Consider the following 20,449-nt stretch of genomic DNA (forward strand, 5'->3'; position numbering starts at 1 on the left):
TCCATACTTGATATGATATATCATATAGGAAGGAACTGTTTGGAATTTTGCAGGCCCTTATACTCGTAGGTTGCTATTTTCAGCATTCGTTCGATATTCATTACCATATGCCTTGTTTATTTGGAGACCTTACCACCAATCTCTGTTGATAGAATTCAACGAGTTCAAAAAGTTTTTTTCAAGTATGCTAAAAGTTTTTCTTAAGTATGCTAAACGTTTTTCTTAAGTATGCTAAGTAAGCTCTTCCCTGAGTTTCTCTGGTCCTGTCCCATCATATAAATCCCGCATGCTCTAATTATTCTCAAACAGCTAGAAAGTTGAAGATCGATTTTGTGGCTGTATATTTTGTTTAATATTATCAAGGAGGAACCGATTGATTCGGTCCCTAGGCTTTAACGTAATAAATATTCGTTCCATTTGATTGGCTTCAGAACAAATATTGTCTTGCAATGCTCCTGTTGCTCGCGCTCTTCATAAACTCAATGAAATTTCGAATTCTATTGAACTCAGTTTTACTTCATCTTAACCATATTTTTCTGCCCATCGTTTAAATGAGTTGTTTATTGCAATAAAACTTTTTGATAAATATATTTGTGTAGTAAGTAGTCAGTAAGAACAATGTTTTTTTTTTCTGATTTCAGAATAAATAAATAAAAACAAAATATGTAAATCTATATTATGTATAGGAGACTTCTTTAATCTCTTCTAAGCACAAAATAAAGATGTGTACAAAAATTTCAATATCTTAAAATAACTTTTAGGTGTCGCTATCTAGGTTTGAAAAAATGTAATTCTAAATATAAATTCATCACCAAAAGGGTCCATAATGTAATATCAAACTCCATAATATAATTTGTTTAGGCTTTTTTAAGTTCAAGTTCAAGTTTTGTTTTTACATTTTTCTTTTAGTTGCACATACGTAAAACTGGCTTACAAATAATTATCTTGGTATTTGAATACCAAGAAAATCTTTTGTGATTCCGGAGAAAAGTAATTTGGGAATTTCAGTTTAGATGGGAGGCGCCATACTTCCTTTTCAAATGCCTACCAAATGCATGTTTCACTTCGCTAGCTTAATTGGTTTCAGAGATATATTCGTTTTCACCTTTCTGTCTATTTTTCAGGGCTAACATTTATGCACGAAATGAAGTTATTTCCTTTGAACCGATGCACGTTTGATTGAAATCGGGCGAACGGTACACTAAAAAAAAGGGTTTAAATAATTTGTGGTGTGCGGCTTGAAGTTGTTCCAGAAATGAGGTAACCTACAGTTTCATGCCGCCTCCGAACCGCAAGTGCTTTTTATGAGGAGATTTTTCATGAGAGAAATACTCTCGGAGGTTGTCTATCGAGGGGACAGAACAGAACAGGCTTCGAACCCGGGCCTTAAAAAAAATTCATCATATATATACAGTTTACAGTGGCCGTCATGAGGAATTGTGTTCTCTTACAATACGAGTACTAAGTATTTTGCGTTAACAATGCTTAGAAATCTTTATTACTTCTCAATGTACCCTGAATTGAATTGTTCGTTGAGAGAAAATTCTTGCAGTGGAAGAGCTTTGTTGGCTATTACTTATATTATGATTATTCCAGATGTAAACTTACCTTAAGTTACATAGCATCAAACAAACTGCATTTTTAGTTTTTAAAGATGCCACATCAAATAAATATATGCTAAATATTAATATCCCAAACCAATTTTTGAAGACTTATTGAATTAAAAAGATCAATCAATTTATACATGTTTCCCATTTCCAGGTTACTCTTAAGTTAATTCTAGAGTACCTACACTATTAGACATAATTTTACAAAACTTAGGCAAACCAACCGCACGAGCAAAGCATGTTTCTTGTTAGCATAACCTAAACTTAGAAAACAAAAAGAGTTGTAGGTTTAGGGTTTCTGTTTAGGTTAGGTTTCTAAGTGCAAAAGCAGCCGTGCTGCCATATTATTTTTTTACCTAATAAAACCAAACTTTGAAAACATGTAGAATGAAAAACTAAAATGGCTGATGCAATGGTGATGACGTGCAAAATAACAATCGTTAATTTCCAATGAAAATTTTAAGTATAATCTAACACAGGTTTTGTGGTATGTTAAATGACCAAATAGCTTCATCTTAATTATAAGTCCACTTGAGTAGCTGTTAGCGCACATCCTATTAAGATTTTCAGACGAACATACAATACATCCAAATAACTGCGCACGAGGAGGTGCTGCAATCATTATAAAAATCATAAAACATTTTGAAGACGGTAGACTCTCTACAAATGAATTTCAAGCGATAACCATTTCGATTAATTGCGGTAAAAATTTATCACTTACAGCAGTCTATAGCCCTCCCAGACATAAGATCACATGTGACCAATACCTGCGGCTAATCAATAACCATAAACATGGAATCATAATGGGCGGGGATTTTAACGCTAAGCATACCCATTGGGGGTCGAGAATTATCACAACAAAAGGCAGAGAATTATACAAGGCGCTCCAAAGTACTGGATGCAGCACACTTTCTACTGGAGCACCAACGTATTGGCCAACAGATCCACAGAACATTCCTGATCTTATAGACTTCTTCATAACCAGAAATATTTCTTCAGGATATATGCGCATAGAAAATGGACTAGATTTAAACTCGGACCATTCTCCAATATACTTAACAATACATAAAAGTGTAAGGATACCAAGGAACCACAATTTACACTAACGAATAAATACACTGACTGGGATTACTTTAGAAAGATACTGTCGGATGATAAAGACAATCCAGAAATAAATAGTAATGAGGCTCTTGACGATGAAGTATTGAACTTATCAAACAGCAAACAACGCGCAGCGTGGCGCAGTACCCCATCTACAAGAACTATCTCAGCGGGACATAAGTACACTAGAGAAATAAAAGAAATGGTTAGAGAAAAACGCTAAGCACGCCGACGATGGCAGCAATCCAGATCCCCACCTGATAAAATAACTTTAAATAAAATAACAAAAGAACTCTCTAAAAAGATAAAGGCTTTTAAAAACCGCTCTCATAGTGACTACTTAAAAAGGCTAACAAATGAACACAGCACCGATTACTCACTTTGGAAATGCGCGAGAAGATTTTCACAACCAGCTATACAATATCCACCAATAAGAAAAACAGATACCACAAGGGCAAAAACCAATTTAGAGAGAACTAATACCTTCTCTGAATACCTTGAAAATATCTTCAAGCCATACGACGTATCAAGAGCGGCTGAAATGGAATCATGTTACCTCAGCGATCACGACGAAATTCCTCCAGTAATGGATTCTGAATTATGTGATGAAATAAAAAAAATAGAATCCAAAAAGGCACCTGGCTTTGACCTCATCACCGGGGAAATCCTAAAACAAGTCCCACCAATTACTCTAATTAAATTAACCAAAACTATGAATGCTATATTCAGATTGAAACACATCCCTATATACTGGAAAACTGCCGAGGTGATCATGGTCAACAAGCCAGGAAAGCCAGCACACGACGTCTTATCATATCGGCCTATATCCCTCCTACCCATTTTGTCAAAACTATTGGAAAAACTACTTGCCAAACGCCTTAACAATATTATTGAGCAGAGGAATCTGATACCAGCGCATCAATTTGGCTTTCGCCCAAAACATTCAACAATCGAGCAAGTTCGCAGGCTAACCCAAGTTATAGAAAATGCCTTCGAAAAGAAAAAAATGTGCTCGCCCTAGATGCATCTAAGGCTTTCGATAAGGCATGTCACGATGGCCTTCTTAACAAAATAAGAGAGCTATTACCAATTCAATATTATAACATTTTAAAATCCTATCCATCCGATCGTTTCTTTCGAATTAAATACGACCACACGTATTCTGACCTGAAAGAAATTAAAGCTGGAGTCCCACAGGGTAGCGTTCTGGGGCCCATCCTTCATCTAGTTTTCACATCCGATTTGCCTACCAATCAGAACTGCGTCATAACAACGTTTGCAGACGACACCGCTATCTTGTCAGTTGGAAATACACAAATAGAGTCAACTGCAAATCTTCAAAAACATTTAAACAGAATATATGAGTGGACAGTTACTTGGCGTATAAAACTAAATGAAAAAAAATCCGTTCATATTGATTTTACGTACAATAAAATAATATATCTTCCACTATATATAAATGGAGTGCAAGTCCCGTATCATAACACGGCTAAATACCTAGGTATGACTCTTGACACTAAAATGATATGGAGTTCTCACGTAAATAAGAAAAGAGAAGAACTCGATATTAAATTCAGAAACATATATTGGCTTATGGGTAAAAGATCTGCTTTATCCATGTACAATAAAGTACTTCTCTACAAACAAATACTAAAACCAATTTGGACGTATGGGATACAACTATGGGGTTGCTCAAGCTCCAGCAACATACTTTAAATCCAAAGGTTCCAGAATAAAATTTTGCGATGCGCTATTAACGCGCCCTGGTATGTACGCATCAGCGATCTCGAACGTGATATTCGCATAGAACCAGTTGCCGTCGTAATTAAAAAAAATGCCCTATCTCATATAAATAGGCTATCCCATCATGTCAACAGCGAAGCCTCAGCCCTCACTGACCAACATAAATGGTTTGTAAGGCTGAAATGCAAAAAGCCGCACCACCTCGTGCAGTAATCAACTTCTTTGCCAGTTTTGTGCAAAGCACCATCATATTAATTGTATTATATTATACATAAACCGAAGAAAATTGTTCGTTAGTTTATATTTGTTAACTAGTTACAATAAAAATGAATACAAAAAAAAAAAAAAAAAAAAAAAAAAAAAAAAAAAACACGAACTGTGCTTAGACTAAACGAAATTAGCTTACTTACAATGTTCCTGATCAAATCAAAGGAAAGTGATCAGTGAGCCATACATTGAAATATATGGGTTTTTTTTTAAGGCTTGAGAACTTAAAATGATAACTGAAGCCGGAATAATGTTGAAATGAATTTTTTAAATATAATTTGGTAGATAATTTCATGGTATTTATTTTTTTAATATGATATTCGGCACATGTCCGCCCTGGCTATGAGTTACATGGTCCATTCGACCAGTCCAGGGCTCGATAGCTCTCGCTATTTACAGTAACGTCAGTGTCTTCTTCATGTCGAAGAAATCAAAGCCGATGATGCCGAGAGTGCTCTATAAACAGATTCGCGAATATATCTATTGTTTATTTTTGCTTTTAAAGTAATTTTCCATAAATTGGAAGCGTTGTTCTGGCGTTAAACGATTCATGATGACTTGCCAAACTTACTGATCAGAAATATCAACATAGTCTGCCATTTTCAGCTGTCAAATCCTAGTTTTCGTTATCGATAGTTCTCATGCAGCTAGTAAACACGCAACAGGTAAAGAAAATTGGAAATATTAGGTGGGTAATCCATCTGTCTTTTCCTGATAAGATTAGTTAAGACTTAAACGTTTGTTAAGACTTAATATTTTTTCACTGAAAATCCATAACTAAAAACGTGCTTACAAGAATAACCTCAACTAAGAACAAAAAGTTTGAATAGTTATTTTGTCCTCAATCTTGTCAAATTAACTAAAACTCATACTAACCTACCTTTGTTATCTACCAAGAGCAAAAAATATTACCAATTACCAAAGACCAAAATACTGCAGTAATCGAGTAAACTTCTTCTAAACTAAGCATTCAATATTCATTGTGTTTTATTTCCAGCTTTACTTAACGTACTAGGCGGCAAATAAATAAAACAAAAATAATTCAATCTTGGAAGCGTTTGAAGCTACTGACAGAAAAGGAGCGGTATTCCCTATTTGAAGAGGTCATTGATCGAAAGAACTTGAAAAATGGCCGATCAGCAAAAACTTTCGCTATGTCCTCGTCTTGTCGACTACATGGCAATTGTAGGAGCCCGTACTACTCCACCCATGCCAAAAGGACTACCCGGCAATAAAACGCCACCTGTGCAGGTGAGTGAAAATGGGTCATCTTTTTTAATCTATTTATTTTGTGAACCTCCCCAAGGTAAGTGAAACTGGATATATGTTAATAATTTTATTTATGTTAGTAATCCTGGCTAAGTTAAAGAGAGCATTATATACCAACGACATGCTTAGTTCCGTTAAATAACTCCGACTTCATGCCATTACGCATTTTACACTCTAAAAAGACAAGAAATATGAAAAATTCTTGCTAAAAATCCCTCAACGCGTTTGTGGTAACCAAGAGCTTAGTTCAACGACAGCATTTCTGCATATCCTCCTCGAACGAAACGTTTCCCAGCTCCGGATGCTCAAATAAATTATCCTCTAGAGCGAGTGCAGTAAATCAAAGCCTGGTCTGAGGTTCCTCTGCTTCTTCTTGATTAGTGCAATAACGACCTAAATAAACTTGATCTTCCAAAGTTTCTTTCTTTTTTTTGCGACCTTACATTAAGCTTTGTTTAGTTTTTCATTGGAAGTATTTTTACGTGACGGCTCCAAAGCTTACAGCTTAAGCAAATGTATTGTAGTGAAGATAAATTAATAAGGTCTTGCATTTTGAGAGGCGAATGCCAGCAGTCGCAATTTATGGTGAGCATACACTGTTGGTTCCGTGGCTGCATACGTCGGTGCTCCCACCAAGACCCACCTTCTCGTTTTCGAACGGGGTTTTCGAAGTGATATTTTAAAAAATAGATTAGAAAATGTACTAAGCAATGCAATTTCGAAATTTACTTTTGCCACGAGACGCTAAGAAAAGTTTATTTTTCCCAATTTCAGATCCCTGAGCTGTTGCGTCGATATCCACCATCGGACCATTCAGATTTCCCTCTTCCCCTTGACATGGTATACTTCTGCCAACCTGAAGGTTGTACCAGCGTAGGACCACGCCGAACTGGATCTGCCATTCGCGACATGACATCCTTTGTATTTGCGCTCACCGACAAGGATTCGGGCAAAACTCGATATGGCATCTGTGTTAATTTCTATCGACCGATTGAACGACATTCGACTAATTTAGAACGTGGTGCAGCTGGTGGAAATCATGGTGCTGTTAGTCTGGGACAAAGCACCCGTGGACGTCGAAGCTCCGCTTTTCGACGCGAATCTTGGCGCAAGAGCATGGAGCGTAGCTCGGATTCGGCATTTAGTAGGCAAGTTGATTCTAAAGTCTCTCACTTACAAACTCATCCCAGCACAACCAAATACAACAACAAAAGCAATAAAAACCAACTCAATCCAAATTCGTTAATCATTATATCACATGATGCTAAACGACGTATTTTTTGTAATAGTTACGGCCTCTTAACTTCTTCTAGCGACTACAGAAGTAACGTCGCTCCTAGTGATTCGGATCGTGAAATGACATCACGTCGTGATTCGGATCCACCGAATCAACACCACTTATCACATGGGGCGCACGGTCATATACAACAACAACAGCAGCAGCAACAGAGTCATCAACAACAAATACCAAAGCTAGGACTGATGGCACCATCCGCGGACTCAGAGTCAGGCGGCAGTCATTCGCCATCGCCACGCGCCTCACGAAAACGCACTAAACTGCGTAATCAGTCGCTTACCTCGCTCTGCATTATCTCACATCACCCATTTTTCTCAACGTTTCGCGAGTGTTTGTTTATACTTAAGAAGCTGATCGATGCCTGCAATGAGTCCTCATCGCCAAAGCGTTTGGGCGCTTCACAAAAGCTAAATCGTGACAATGTGTGGACGGTGCTCACTGGTCATGCTACCGAAGCTACCTCGTCTATTGTGTTGCACGATGTACGAGAGATCGAAACATGGATCTTGCGGCTACTATCCACACCAGTACCTGTACCTGGCTCCACGCGTGTTGAGGTATTTATATAGCATAAGCAAAGCCACATTATTGTTGTGTGTGCAAATTTTTATCTTTCACCACCTACAGGTCGAGGTACTGTCTCCGACCGTACATGAACCTCTGCTCTTCGCCCTGCCAGACCACACACGTTTCTCGCTAGTGGACTTCCCATTGCATTTGCCGCTTGAGCTGTTGGGCGTGGAAACATGTCTGAAAGTGTGGACGCTGATAATTTTGGAAAACAAAGTACTCTTTCAGTCACGGGACTACAATGCGCTCTCCATGTCGGTAATGGCATTCGTCACAATGCTCTATCCGTTGGAGTATATGTTCCCCGTGATACCGCTGTTGCCGACATGTTTGAGTTGCGCTGAACAATTGCTGCTGGCACCAACACCTTTCGTGATTGGTGTTCCAGGCACATTCCTAATGTACAAAAAGAATTTCCGGTAAGTTATTGATATAGCTAGACAATCGAAGGCGAATAGTATTTAACTTTGAAACGCAAATAACTAGGCTACCGGATGATATCTGGGTGGTGGACCTGGACTCAACCAAATTGACACCGCCAACTGGTGGCTATGAGGAGATTCCACCATTGCCAGAACCTGAGGGTACCATACTTAAGAATCACCTGAAGCAGGTAAGTGAATAAAACTCGTTGCAAGCTGACAATAGCAAACCACAAAAGCTAATTATTGCTACAAATTATTGGACCTCTTCTAAACTACTCACAAAAGGAGTTTATTAACCAAATAATTTAAACGGTTTTTGTGGCAGTTCAGTGAAAAATATTATATTTATTATGCTAAAGTGTAAAAAACAAATTTCTATTAAAATTTGGTTACATGTTTGTACAAAATTTCTTTTCTTCAGTTTTATACCATTTTATTTATGTCTGTACATATCTAATTATGAACTTTTATATCACATTTTTTGTGTATCATAATTTTACTATTTTAACTATTTAGTGTTGCCGATTATTTGTTTTATTCATTACATTTCATTAAATTCATTTTAAAAATGCAACTTCAAATAATTTTCATCTTCAACGCTTCACCTTGAAATTTAATTGTTAAGTTTTAACCTCCTATTTTGCATACATACATATATACTTAAAACCGTTATGGTATCTCAATAAACAGTATGAACACACTTGGAGCTCTCCAAGACTCCTACTATACACACAAGGCTTACCGGACTCTTGCCGCTCTCTTCCCATTTCACCAAGCTGCTACTACTACTGTTTACTTTCTCATTCATTACATACATGTACAGTTACTACGTTGTTTATTCTTATACAAACTGTTTTCTTTTCGAAATTTTATTACATGAACACAGGCTATGCAACTTATGGATGAAGCTGGACTCGGTGTAAATATCTTTTATTTGTCATCTAACACTTACAAAAAATGTGTCATTCATTTCCTAAACTAACTACTATATCTGAGTTACTATTGAGTTGGCACGAGTTTCCATTTAATTAAAATAAGTATATTTATTGTGAATCCCCTTTATTTTGTTAAAATTTGTAGATGTGTTGTGCCTTCGATAAAGTTAGTTTGAAGTAATTTTTATGTGTTGTGTTACATACCTATGTGTGTACATATGCATTTGTATATGTGCCTACTGTACAGCTCTTTTTATAGCGACGTCATACTCGTAGCACCCAAAGGCGGGAACTTCAGTTTTGTTTGCGACCAAGATAATTAAGGTATTAGTCTGGTAACTTATTCGTTTTTTGAGGCCGTGTTTGGGACATTTTTTGGAAGGGAAAATAAAATTCAATCGGTTTGATTTTCTGATATGTTATTAAAGGTATCAGAAGGTGTACAAAAAAATTTTTTTGTTTTTTTTTAATGTTTTGAAACTGTTTTTGTACAATGTAGCAAGCGGCATAAAAAAGAGGTACAGTGGCTGGCCGGCGTGATTTCGTCACTTGTGATCATCTGAAACAGAAAAAACAAATTGCTTATTAATCAGTGTGCTTGTCGTTCTGGCGGGTAGTAAGATCAAATGATTTTGACAAAAAATAACAAAATGGCGGACTTCGTAAGAAAATTGCCTTTTTTTAAAGTGTAAATCGGACTAAAAAATGGAAAGTTAGGGACGAAATAAATTAAATCTACTACCCGCCAGAACTATTGATGTGTAGAAAAACATATCTAAATTTCAGCTCAATCCGTTAGATAGAAAATTTGTTTTCACGACAGCTATCCGGAAAAACGTTGTTTTGAGAAAAACGCGTTTAAAGTTTTAGCAATTGAGCCGCGCAAATACGAGCCGCTCTCATGTATGTGCTCTAATATCGCCACTATTTCGAATTTCGGTCTCAAATTTGTACAGTATATTACCAATATATCGCACTTTCAAAATATGTAAAAAACCGAAATTCGAAATTTTCAAAATAAGTTACCAGCTACCTTAAATAACATTTGATCTGTTTATGTCATACGCCAGAGACTTATGCGATATTTTATTTTAATAACATTTGTGAATGAAAACCATGACCTCGTAGGGAAATGTAGATTTTTCAATATTTTATACTAAATGTGAAAAGTTAGTGGTCAGAAACTAACTGAAAATGGGAAATATCGATGACTACCGATATTTTTTTGACATGATAACGTCTTATAATTCGATTTAGCCGGCTGCACGCACGAAAAAAAGTGTCGGTATCTTGCTCATTCGTCATTATCTTGCCCAATCGTCGTTACCTTGCTTGAACTGCAAGAGAGAGCGCGGAACGAGTGACAAAGACACAATCGGCCCCCGCGTTCGGCAACGTTCGACATCTGGCTCTCTCCTACTTGAGTGAGCATATATATGTATGTATATGTGCATAAGTATATAAATTCACATCCCTACAAGACAGTGCTGAGCACTTTTGACAAAAATTCCAACACATTTACAAGTATTTTATTAGTCTCTAATACATGCTCATTATCAGAATAGCATTTACAACATTTTTTAATGGGGAAATCAAATATTTCATTTGATATTCTTTTCCCTTGTTCGGTGTGACTTCTATCTCTCTTTTACCAATAGCAATTTTATATAAGTGAAAAATATATCTAATGTACTTTAAACGCCAAGGCAACTCATTTGTATGCTTATAATGTGGCTGCTCTGAAAACAGTTCTAGTGTGAAATTTAGCTGTCTTCGTTTCATACTTGTTATAGCCTACTGAGTAGATGCTTGGCTAAGACTTGAAAATTTGTGAGTTCGAATCTCTGTGGATGAAACACCGAATTGGTGCGAAAAATTTGTTTTTAATGAAAACAAAAAAATATTGAAAATTCGTGAGTTCGAATGTCAATGAAAACACAAAAATATAAATTTTATAATTTCTAAATAAAACATTTTAACTAAACTCCTCAGTCTGATTACTTTTTAACGAAAATGAGGAGCTTTTGTCATCGAAATAATGTGGTGTTCTGAAAAAAGTTCTAACTGTGTTTGTTGTATAGTTGTTATAGCCCCTACTCGCTCGGCTTGGCTAAGACTTGAAAATTTAAGAGTTCGAATCTCAGTGGATGAAACACCGAATTGGTGTGTACAAGTTTTTTAATGTAAACAAAAAAATATTGAAAATTCGTGAGTTCGAGTCTCAATGAAAAATATAAATTTTATAATTTCTAAATAAAACAATTTAACGAAACTCCTCAGCCTGATTACTTTTTAACGAAAATGAGGAGTTATTGAGGAGTTTGTGCTGATTACTTTTTGATGTCGAAATTGAGTAGTTTAGAGCATAGTAGATATATTTTTCAGTTATAAGAAATTGCTGTTGGTAAAAGAGAGATAGAATATCACACCGACAAGGGGAAACTATCAGAACTTTCCCATGGCTAGAACAAATATGTGTAGTTGGATGAGGGTAGTGATGATGATATATTAATATGAGTGCTTATATGATAGTCAGCTGTCTTGTAGGGATATTTGTATTTGCAAATGCCTTCTTCCTGGGTGCATGGTAATGTACCATTTTTCTGTTGAGAATAGGACGATGATAGAAATAGTAGGAAATTAAAGGGAGTGTTTCGAGTGTTAAGTGTCTTGAAAAAGGCAAATCGATGATGTTGCCTCTTAGTGTTGTTAGCTTATTAACGTCTGATGCACAATCGAAATTGAACATATCTTTCATGAATTTGATAAATGTTTCGTCATTTTTCACGTTTGTGTAAATGTAACTTGACCTATTCCATTACGATTCCATTTACCTCCTTCCTATCCATACAAAATATCTATCAAACAAATAAAATTAAATTTTTGTTTTGAAAATTGCACCCATAATATCAGTATTTTCTTATGACGTTGTCACGTTAAACTATCGTCAGTAAACCGACTTTACAGACAACCTCTTTTTTACATGTAATTGATAAAATATCAATAGTTCTCAATAGTCTAAAATAGCTGAGTTCCAATGCCACAAGAACAACGATGTGATCCTGATAGAGATCTGATTCAATTCATGATCCGTGCCGTTCGTTTTGTTTTCGTCAGTCTTCTCAATTGACATGAGTTGTGGTTTCAATTTGTTATACTTTTGATCGCAGAATGGCTCCAGAAGCAATTCCCTTACTTGCAATGCGACTTTGCTTGATAGGTTTGCAACTATATGCAGGTACTACGATTTGTTCCAAGGTCGTTTTTTTTAAATTGCGTGAATTTGACTTCCGATACCAATATTTTTTGGATTGATGTAGATGCCTCGTTTAATCGAGTTTTAAGCGACTTAATCTCGCTCAACATAGTTAAGAATTTTGTTATCATTCACGACCAACTAACGTATTTTTGATAAGGCGCTCTAATGCGGGGTCACCAATTTTGGTGATGAATAATAACACGGATATTTTTTTAATTTCAAAAATTTATTGTTGTTCACAATACAGGTGGCAATTAATTGTGATACAGGTGCGCAAGGTGATTTCATTTTTATAACTATTGAGGATCTTCGATCTTTTACCTCAGAGTTGAAAAAATAGATAGCGGAATGAAAAAGTAACGGAATGGAAAAAGTAACGGGAGCACAAAATGAACCACTGTCGTTCGTAAAGAATGAGAAAATCGATTGTTACGATTACCACCTGTTAGGAGTTGCCACAACATAAATAATTTGTATCAAGTAAGTTATGTTTTCATTTCAGGGGAAAAAAATGATGTTGTAGCCGAAAATTTTAGATCTACACAATTATTTAAATAAAAACGATTATCTTAAATTGTATAACCAGATAGGAACGCTAGATCCAATGTGTTTTTTTTTTTTTTTTTTTGTTTTTTTACGAGGTGTAAAAGCAATCGAAAGCCTTAGTCAGTGTAGGACTTTAACGCCACTAAAAGCACTTCAAGTCCGACGGTTCATCCTACAGGGATACCGTTTTGGTAATTACGTCTGGAGGCCGTCGTGGGCAATAAGCACAATCGTCCGTTATATTTGTCTACTGTCCGTCTTGCTGCTTTTTATCAATGCGACAGTTGTGGTTGCTGCCGCGTTCGTCTCGCGTCGTTCCTTCGCCTCCAATCAATGCTGCGAAGTTCCACGATAATTCAAGTTGCAAAAACTTGCACTGTCCTCCATTTTTCATTCGACTCAAGCATTTGTGGGACTACGTTGATGGGAGTCAGAAACACACCAGTTGTTCTTGCTAGGTCCTCGCGTTCCTTAACGGGCCTGCTACAATAGAAGGCCACATGTTCGACCGTCTCCTCTTCGTCCAAGCACTCTGAACTGGCCCCACTTTGATTGCCAGTCAACTATCGAGGTAGAACGTTCTGCTTGTTTGAATTCGTCTGTAGGCTTCATTCCTTGCGAGCAGTACAACCTCTTCTGTAAGTTTTCCCAGATGTTTATAGGCATTTTGTTAGCTATAACGCAGATTGCATCGTCCGACACCGTTCTATAGGCACATGCGCTCCTCAACGCAATTGTTCCCTGACCTGCAGTACTTTAAAATGGCACCTTTTTGCTCCAGCCCAGATTGGAGAGGCGTACAACATTATGGAGTCTGTCACAGTGGAAAGAATTTTTCTCCTGGCACCCTGTGGTCCTCCTAAGTTCGGTAGCATGCCCATAAGTGCGTTGTTAACCTTTGTCGCTTTCACACTAACAGCTTTAAGATGTTTCCTGAATGTTAGTCTGGCATCAATGTACATGCCAAGATATTTTATAGCCTTCTGGGATTCTATATCGTGGCCACCAACTGATATTAACAGCTTTTCTTCCTGCTTGCTTCTGCTGATCAGCACCAGTTCTGTTTTTTGGGCAGCTAGTTCCAGGCTGGCGTTATTCAACCACCTTTTTATTCTTGTTATGGCATCATTACATACATGTTGCAATCTATCTATGTGCTTATCAATCACTACCAGTGCGATATCATCGGCGTATCCTACTATGGTTGTATTAGCGGGCATTTCGATTTTAAGAATCCCATCATACATAGCGTTCCATAGGGTTAGTCAAAGAACAGATCCTTGCAGTACACCACCTGTCACGCTGTAGCTCTTTGGGCGCTCCTCTGTATTATACTGCAGTACTCTCTGGTTTAAGAAGCTGCGGATGATTCTAATAAGATACTTTGGTACCGAGAAGCTGCTGAGTGCATTCAAAATGTCTGCCCAATTGGCCGTATTAAATGCGTTTTTTTTGTCTACTGTTATAACTGCACATTTTTTCGTCGCTCTGGTGTCATTGAATTTATTAACAGCCTTTTTGGCCAAATGAACTACCATCCCTACTGCATCAACAGTAGATCTGGCTCTACGAAAACCGAACGGATTGTCTGAGAGGCCTCCTGCCCCTGACGATACTCCCGTAATCCTACGCTTAATATTCTTTCGAATACCATCCCAACGGTATCGAGCATACACAGCTGTCTGCATGACGATGGCTGCTTTCCCGGTTTTAGTAATAATACTAGACGCTGCTTTTTCCACCTCTTTGGGAATGTACCTTCGGTCAGGCACAAATTATACAGGTTTACAAACACGGCCGGATTTGAGTACACCGCCGCTTTAAATGCCGCATGTTAAAAGACCTGGTCTTCCATGTTTTCGCTTGTACTCTGTGGCAGCTTGGCTTTTTAATGGTCTTGCTGATATCTATTGTGATGGGGAGATGATCGCTATGCGCGTATAATTTGTCTTCTCGTTTCTATTTGACGTTTATCGCCGTAGCTCGGTCTGCGAAAGCGATATCAATCACTGACTGTCCGTTGTGGTTCTCGAAAGTCTGAACTCCGTGCTCAGTCAATAGCACCAGATCCAGGGAAGCGAAGAAATCTTCCAATAACCGACATCTCTCATTGGTTTTCCTGCTACCCCATGCCAGCGACCAAGCATTAAAATCTCCAGGGACCAGTATTGGGCGTTTTCCCCTAAGCTCTATATCCAGCTCCAATATGTACGATAGCCTTAATCTCGTCTAAAGTGATGGGCTTGTTAAGGTGAACTAAGGACATGACTTAGCCTCAGTGACAATAAACGAAGGACGTCAAGTTGCATGCTCAAGGCGTCCAGTTGATGAATGCTCGGCGTGAGATGACTCAGGCATAAAATTTCTGACGAGCTGATTTTAAATCGTATTAGGATAGATAATTAGATAGATGTCTTCGAGGCTTGCACTTATACCTCAAACTATTTTGTGCCCTCTGCTCATCAGAGTACCTCATCTAGACCCAGTTCCCTTATTAAACTCAAGATAGAGCTGGGTTGGACTGGGCGTATGTGCCTTTCTTCTAGCTACAGTCTCAACTTTCTCCATTCAAGGAAATGGTTCATTGGAGTCTCCTCTGATTGGTCGCAGAAATGACAAGAAACAGTGGACCATATCCTGATTATGTGCAGATGACGACACAGTCTGCAGTGACCTGAGAGAATGCCCATGAACATTTTCAGTTTATCCTTGGGGAAAGTTATCGGAAAGTTAACCTTTTTTTTAGTTGTACCCTCCCAATATGAATTTCGCCTGGCGTAGCCCCATAGTTTGGTGCCAGGAAACCTCACTTAACATTAGCTCCTCACTCCTAAACTTCTACTTGCTGGTGTGTGGTCGTATTTACGTATTTGCGTATTTGCAACTGAGCCGTTATTTCGATAATATTTTTTAATAATTGCCACACGTTTAGCCAGCGTGAAATGAAGTATAATGAAAAGATAAACCTTCATAAATAATTTGAAACCTGGATATAATTGGTAAATTTTGCACCTGCTGAAACATATCAATTGGAAAAACTATTGTTGATATCGGGTTAATACATATTATAAAATCCGATTATTCTCTTAATGATCTTCTGCTTTATACAGGGTGAGCCATATAGCGTTTGCTTTTTGAACCACCTATTTTTTTGAGAATGGTAACACAAATGACATGTCAAATGTGTTCATAATTTACTTAAAGGTTTGACATTTACGAAATGGGACGCTATACGCTTGAACAATATTGGGAAATATTGAAAATCTATTTCCAAAGTGGTGAGTCTTCTTCTTCTTTTCTGATTTTCTCATCGGTGGCTACGTCAATAAGCAAAATTGTCAGATTTGGGGCTCAGAAAATCCACACGTTACTGTAGAGAAGTAAATGCATCCACAACGAGTCACTGTTTGCTGCGGTTTTTGGTCTCGCGGCATCACCGGGCCATTTTTTTCGAAAATGGGCGAGGAGCCGCGGTTACAGTAAATGGCGAGCTTTACCGTGACATGTTCAACGAGTTGTTTCCAAAAATTGAAGAGGATGACATGGACGACATTTGGTTTCAACAGGACGGTGCAACTTGTCACACTGCCAAAGATACACTCGAACTTTTGCCTACCGTTTTTGAAAACCGAATAATTAGCCGAAATTCCGATATCAATTGGCCGCCTCGGAGCTGTGATTTAAGCCCGTTGGACTATTTTTTGTGGGGAGCCGTTAAGGACAAATGCTATGCGAACCATCCAGAGACGATTGATGCTTTAAAACACGAAATCGAAGTTGCCATTTATGAAATTGGAGCCCAAACAATCGAAAATGTGCTTAAAAATTGGGTTGATCGAATGGCCTACTGTAAAGCCAGTCGTGGCAGTCATTTGAGCGATATTATTTTTCATTCATAAATGACAATGTTCAATCTTCAAAATAATAAAAAAGTTTGAAAAAATATTGATTAGTTTTTTTTATAGCCGATTCAAAAAGCAAATTTTACATGTCCCACCCTATAATATTTAGCTTGATTTCTTGAGTTGTCCAACTCAATATCAGATTCCAGCTCAATATTTGCACGAATCGATTTGGATTATTTTTATGAGTAGTGGCAGGATTGCTATAAAACTTCAGTTATTATTACTACCAAAATAATAAATAAAATTATACTCGCATGAGGATGTACTCTTCCCAACATTTACTGCTTGGAACATAAGATAAGATGCTTGCAGATAAAACACCCGTAAATAATGCATATTTTTAAGAAACTATTTTTCAACTGAAATACTCTTAAAAGTATAATCATATTTGTATGTTTCGGTCCAAATCAACTCTGAAGGTCAACCATGTTAAGCATCTTCTAGGATTCCACGTTGTTGGTGTAACTTGCGCAACAAATAATATTTTCAGCTGTGCTATATTAAGTTTCTACAATAAATATTTATTTTATCTTAAAAGCACAGAAATTACTTATCGCCTAGTAGTGCAGAAATCGTAGCTCTGAATTCTGTTCTTAGGCTAGAAGCAAAAGTACAATTTTTTCGATACGTTTTGGGCTTTATTAGAAAAAGCAAGTGCTTCCATTATTTAATGAAGAGGATTTTTGCTGAGCTCGCAGTTTCGTTTACTACCAGGGCCAATTAAAACAAACTCAATTTCACCAATAGCCCGCTCGATTTTCATACGAACTTACGGCCCGATTTTTTTTGCTTTGTTTTACTTTTTCGATACAAAAAAAACTTTTTCATATAATATCTTGTAATATCTGTACTGATATCGAAGCCAAAACCCATTTCCGGTATGTCACGCCGAAAAACACTGGCCTAATGAGCCACCAAATAAATAATTAAAATGTTAATGATAGGCAGTTTCTTTTGGGGGCTCGAAATTGAGTTCGAATTTGAGTGCTCTTTTAAAATTTTTCTCTATAATTTTTTATAGAGTCCGAATCTGCTAGCAACGATGTCGAGGATTAAATAATTTTTTTAGTTCATAAATTATAAGTATTCCTTGAAATGTTGATGTGTTTTATTTTGTTGCCTTATTGTGTATGTGTTGTTGCCACTTTCGTTTCCGCCTCTCTTTATTGTAAAGCATATGGTAAATTCGAAACATCTGATTATACTTGTACCTCCCGTTTTAAACTTTGCAATTCCTTTCTAAAATTCCAAATCAAAAACAGTCGTCTCGAAAAATAACTCCTCAACCTTTTCTCCATCATCCATCCGTACACTACCATTCCGTTTCATAATCAACCCCGTTAACATGCGCGATTGCATGTGAATGTAGGCATATTTAAGAATAAACATAGATTTTTTATTTCGTAATGTTCTTGTTGCTCCATTTTATTGAGTTCCACCATCGGTCAAAAGTCTATAATTTCCCAATACTACTCAATCCTACTAATACACACACCTTATAGTTATTGCATAAATTAATTGATTACTAAAGCTTTTTCATTCCGATACTAGGCGTTATCCTCTATGTCGGCTTCCAATCAGGCCATATCCGCACAACAGCTTATGCCGTCGGTTCGCGACAGTCTTACAGAGCCAACTCTACTGGGGTGAGTTCCGTTCGCCAATCAAAATCTATTTAATAATACTACATCAATTAAATTATTAAAGGGTATCTCAAGTCCGTTTGCCGCTACAGTCGCCCACGCAGTCCGCGTACACAAGTCAACGCAGCTCAATGTCGGCACAGGGCACTCATTCAAGGCAACCGAGTCCGATGAATTCGCCCGCTTTGAATCCATTTATCTATGGTACGGATGTAGACTCAGTAGATGTCGCCACACGCGTTGCAATGGTACGATACGTGTGTTTGTATACAAAAGACTTTAGTTTCACAACCATGATTACCATTCTTTGCAGGTTCGATTTTTTAACGCTCAAAATACTCTAGCGAATTTCGCCGAGCATACTCGCACATTACGGCTCTACCCACGTCCCGTGGTAGCCTTTCAGATTAACAGTTTCCTACGTTCACGTCCACGTGCTTCACAGTTCCTCAATCAATTTGCACGCACACAAGCTGTAGAGTTCCTCGCGGAGTGGTCATTAACCCCAACTAATGTTGCCTTCTTGCGCGTACAAACCGGCGTAATGGATCCAGCTCAAGTTGGTGATAAACCAAAGTGGTTCGCTCACCAGCTTACACCTATACGGTTCTCTGTGTGGGATGACGGCAGCTCACTAAATGGTGCATTGCGTTCTCTCAAACAACTAGAATGCCAACCAACAGATGAGAGTGGTTCCGACTCGGAGGGTGCGGAGAGTTCAAGTTCCTCATATTCCTCGCTCAGTGACTTTGTCTCGGAAATGGTGTCTTCAGATCTATCGCCGAGTATACACGATGTTTTCGGTGCACATAATCGGCCTCATAATGTGCCACAAACGCTTTCATCCAATCTAGATCCAGCTTTAGTTTATCATCCGCCGAGCACTCTGCAGTATCCGGAAAGCATGTCTCGTAAAATAGAGGTCAACGAAGATGAAGAGGACCAACGTGCTGAATCACCACTCTCGTCATCATCAAGTCGTTCCGATTTAAGTTCTCCCAGCCGTGATTCTGAATTTGAGTTTCCAGCTAAAGCAGCGGGACCTTTCGATTTGGCAGCACCGGCAGCAATTCGCCTGGAGGCAACTATACGGGCTGCCAGTATTGAGAACGAAGGGACCGATATGGGAGAACTAAAGAAATCACCAGTATTGCCACATAAACAGCAACAACAACACCACCAGCAGCGGCATACGGGTGAAATGGAGCATGTTGGTGTTGAAAAGAAGCGTCCGGTATTGTAATTAAAATTTTTATAAATTTCCTTGTTTAATATTTAATTTTTATGTATGTAAAGCCTCCAATAACACCCCCCGTCTCCAATATCCTCGCCCGCACTGGTAGCTCAGGTTCAAGCTCGAGCAGTCCTGGACGGCAAGGATCACAGGGATCTCTCTTTGAAAACTTCGCCTCCCATGCAAAGGAGCTGGTGCGTGAGACAACACGGCAAAGCAGCCAGGAAGGATTGTTGGCCCAAGTGGATAAGGTAAGCATGGCTATTACCTAGTGCTCATTTCAAATAATTGACTATAATATTTGTACATTATCCTTGGACCGATGGCGGCGTACACCCTGTTTGGATGTTTCCTCCTATTTGTGGTGTGCGTATTGATGTTGTTCCACAAATGGAGGGACCTACAGTTTCAAGCCGACTCCGAACGGCAGATATTTTTATGAGGAGCTTTTTAAGGGCAGAAATACAATCGGAGCTTTGCCATTGCCTGCCGAGGGGCCGTCGCTATTAGAAAAATGTTTTTCTTAATTTTGGTGTTTCGCCGAGATTCGAACCGACGTTCGCTCTGTGAATTCCGAATGGTAATCACGCACCAACCCATTCGACTACGGCGGCCAAGAAAACAATACACACGTATTTGTTCAAGCAA

The 20,449-nt window shown here is 38.0% G+C and overlaps 1 protein-coding gene across 1 annotated transcript in view; it reads left to right on the forward strand.

Moving 5' to 3' along the window:
* Nucleotides 1-20,449, forward strand: part of LOC128858632 (MAP kinase-activating death domain protein) — a 129,768-nt gene that overhangs the window by 46,886 nt on the left and 62,433 nt on the right. The window contains exons 2-11 of the mRNA XM_054095055.1: nt 5,716-5,969; nt 6,762-7,135; nt 7,241-7,841; nt 7,912-8,273; nt 8,341-8,467; nt 9,166-9,198; nt 18,476-18,570; nt 18,632-18,815; nt 18,881-19,801; nt 19,864-20,052. Of these exons, the coding sequence (XP_053951030.1) occupies nt 5,847-5,969; nt 6,762-7,135; nt 7,241-7,841; nt 7,912-8,273; nt 8,341-8,467; nt 9,166-9,198; nt 18,476-18,570; nt 18,632-18,815; nt 18,881-19,801; nt 19,864-20,052 (3,009 nt within the window). The 5' untranslated portion in view covers nt 5,716-5,846. The remainder of the gene's footprint in view (nt 1-5,715; nt 5,970-6,761; nt 7,136-7,240; nt 7,842-7,911; nt 8,274-8,340; nt 8,468-9,165; nt 9,199-18,475; nt 18,571-18,631; nt 18,816-18,880; nt 19,802-19,863; nt 20,053-20,449) is intronic.

This window comes from Anastrepha ludens, chromosome 3, assembly GCF_028408465.1.
Source record: "Anastrepha ludens isolate Willacy chromosome 3, idAnaLude1.1, whole genome shotgun sequence".
Classification (NCBI taxonomy): Eukaryota; Metazoa; Arthropoda; class Insecta; order Diptera; family Tephritidae; genus Anastrepha; species Anastrepha ludens.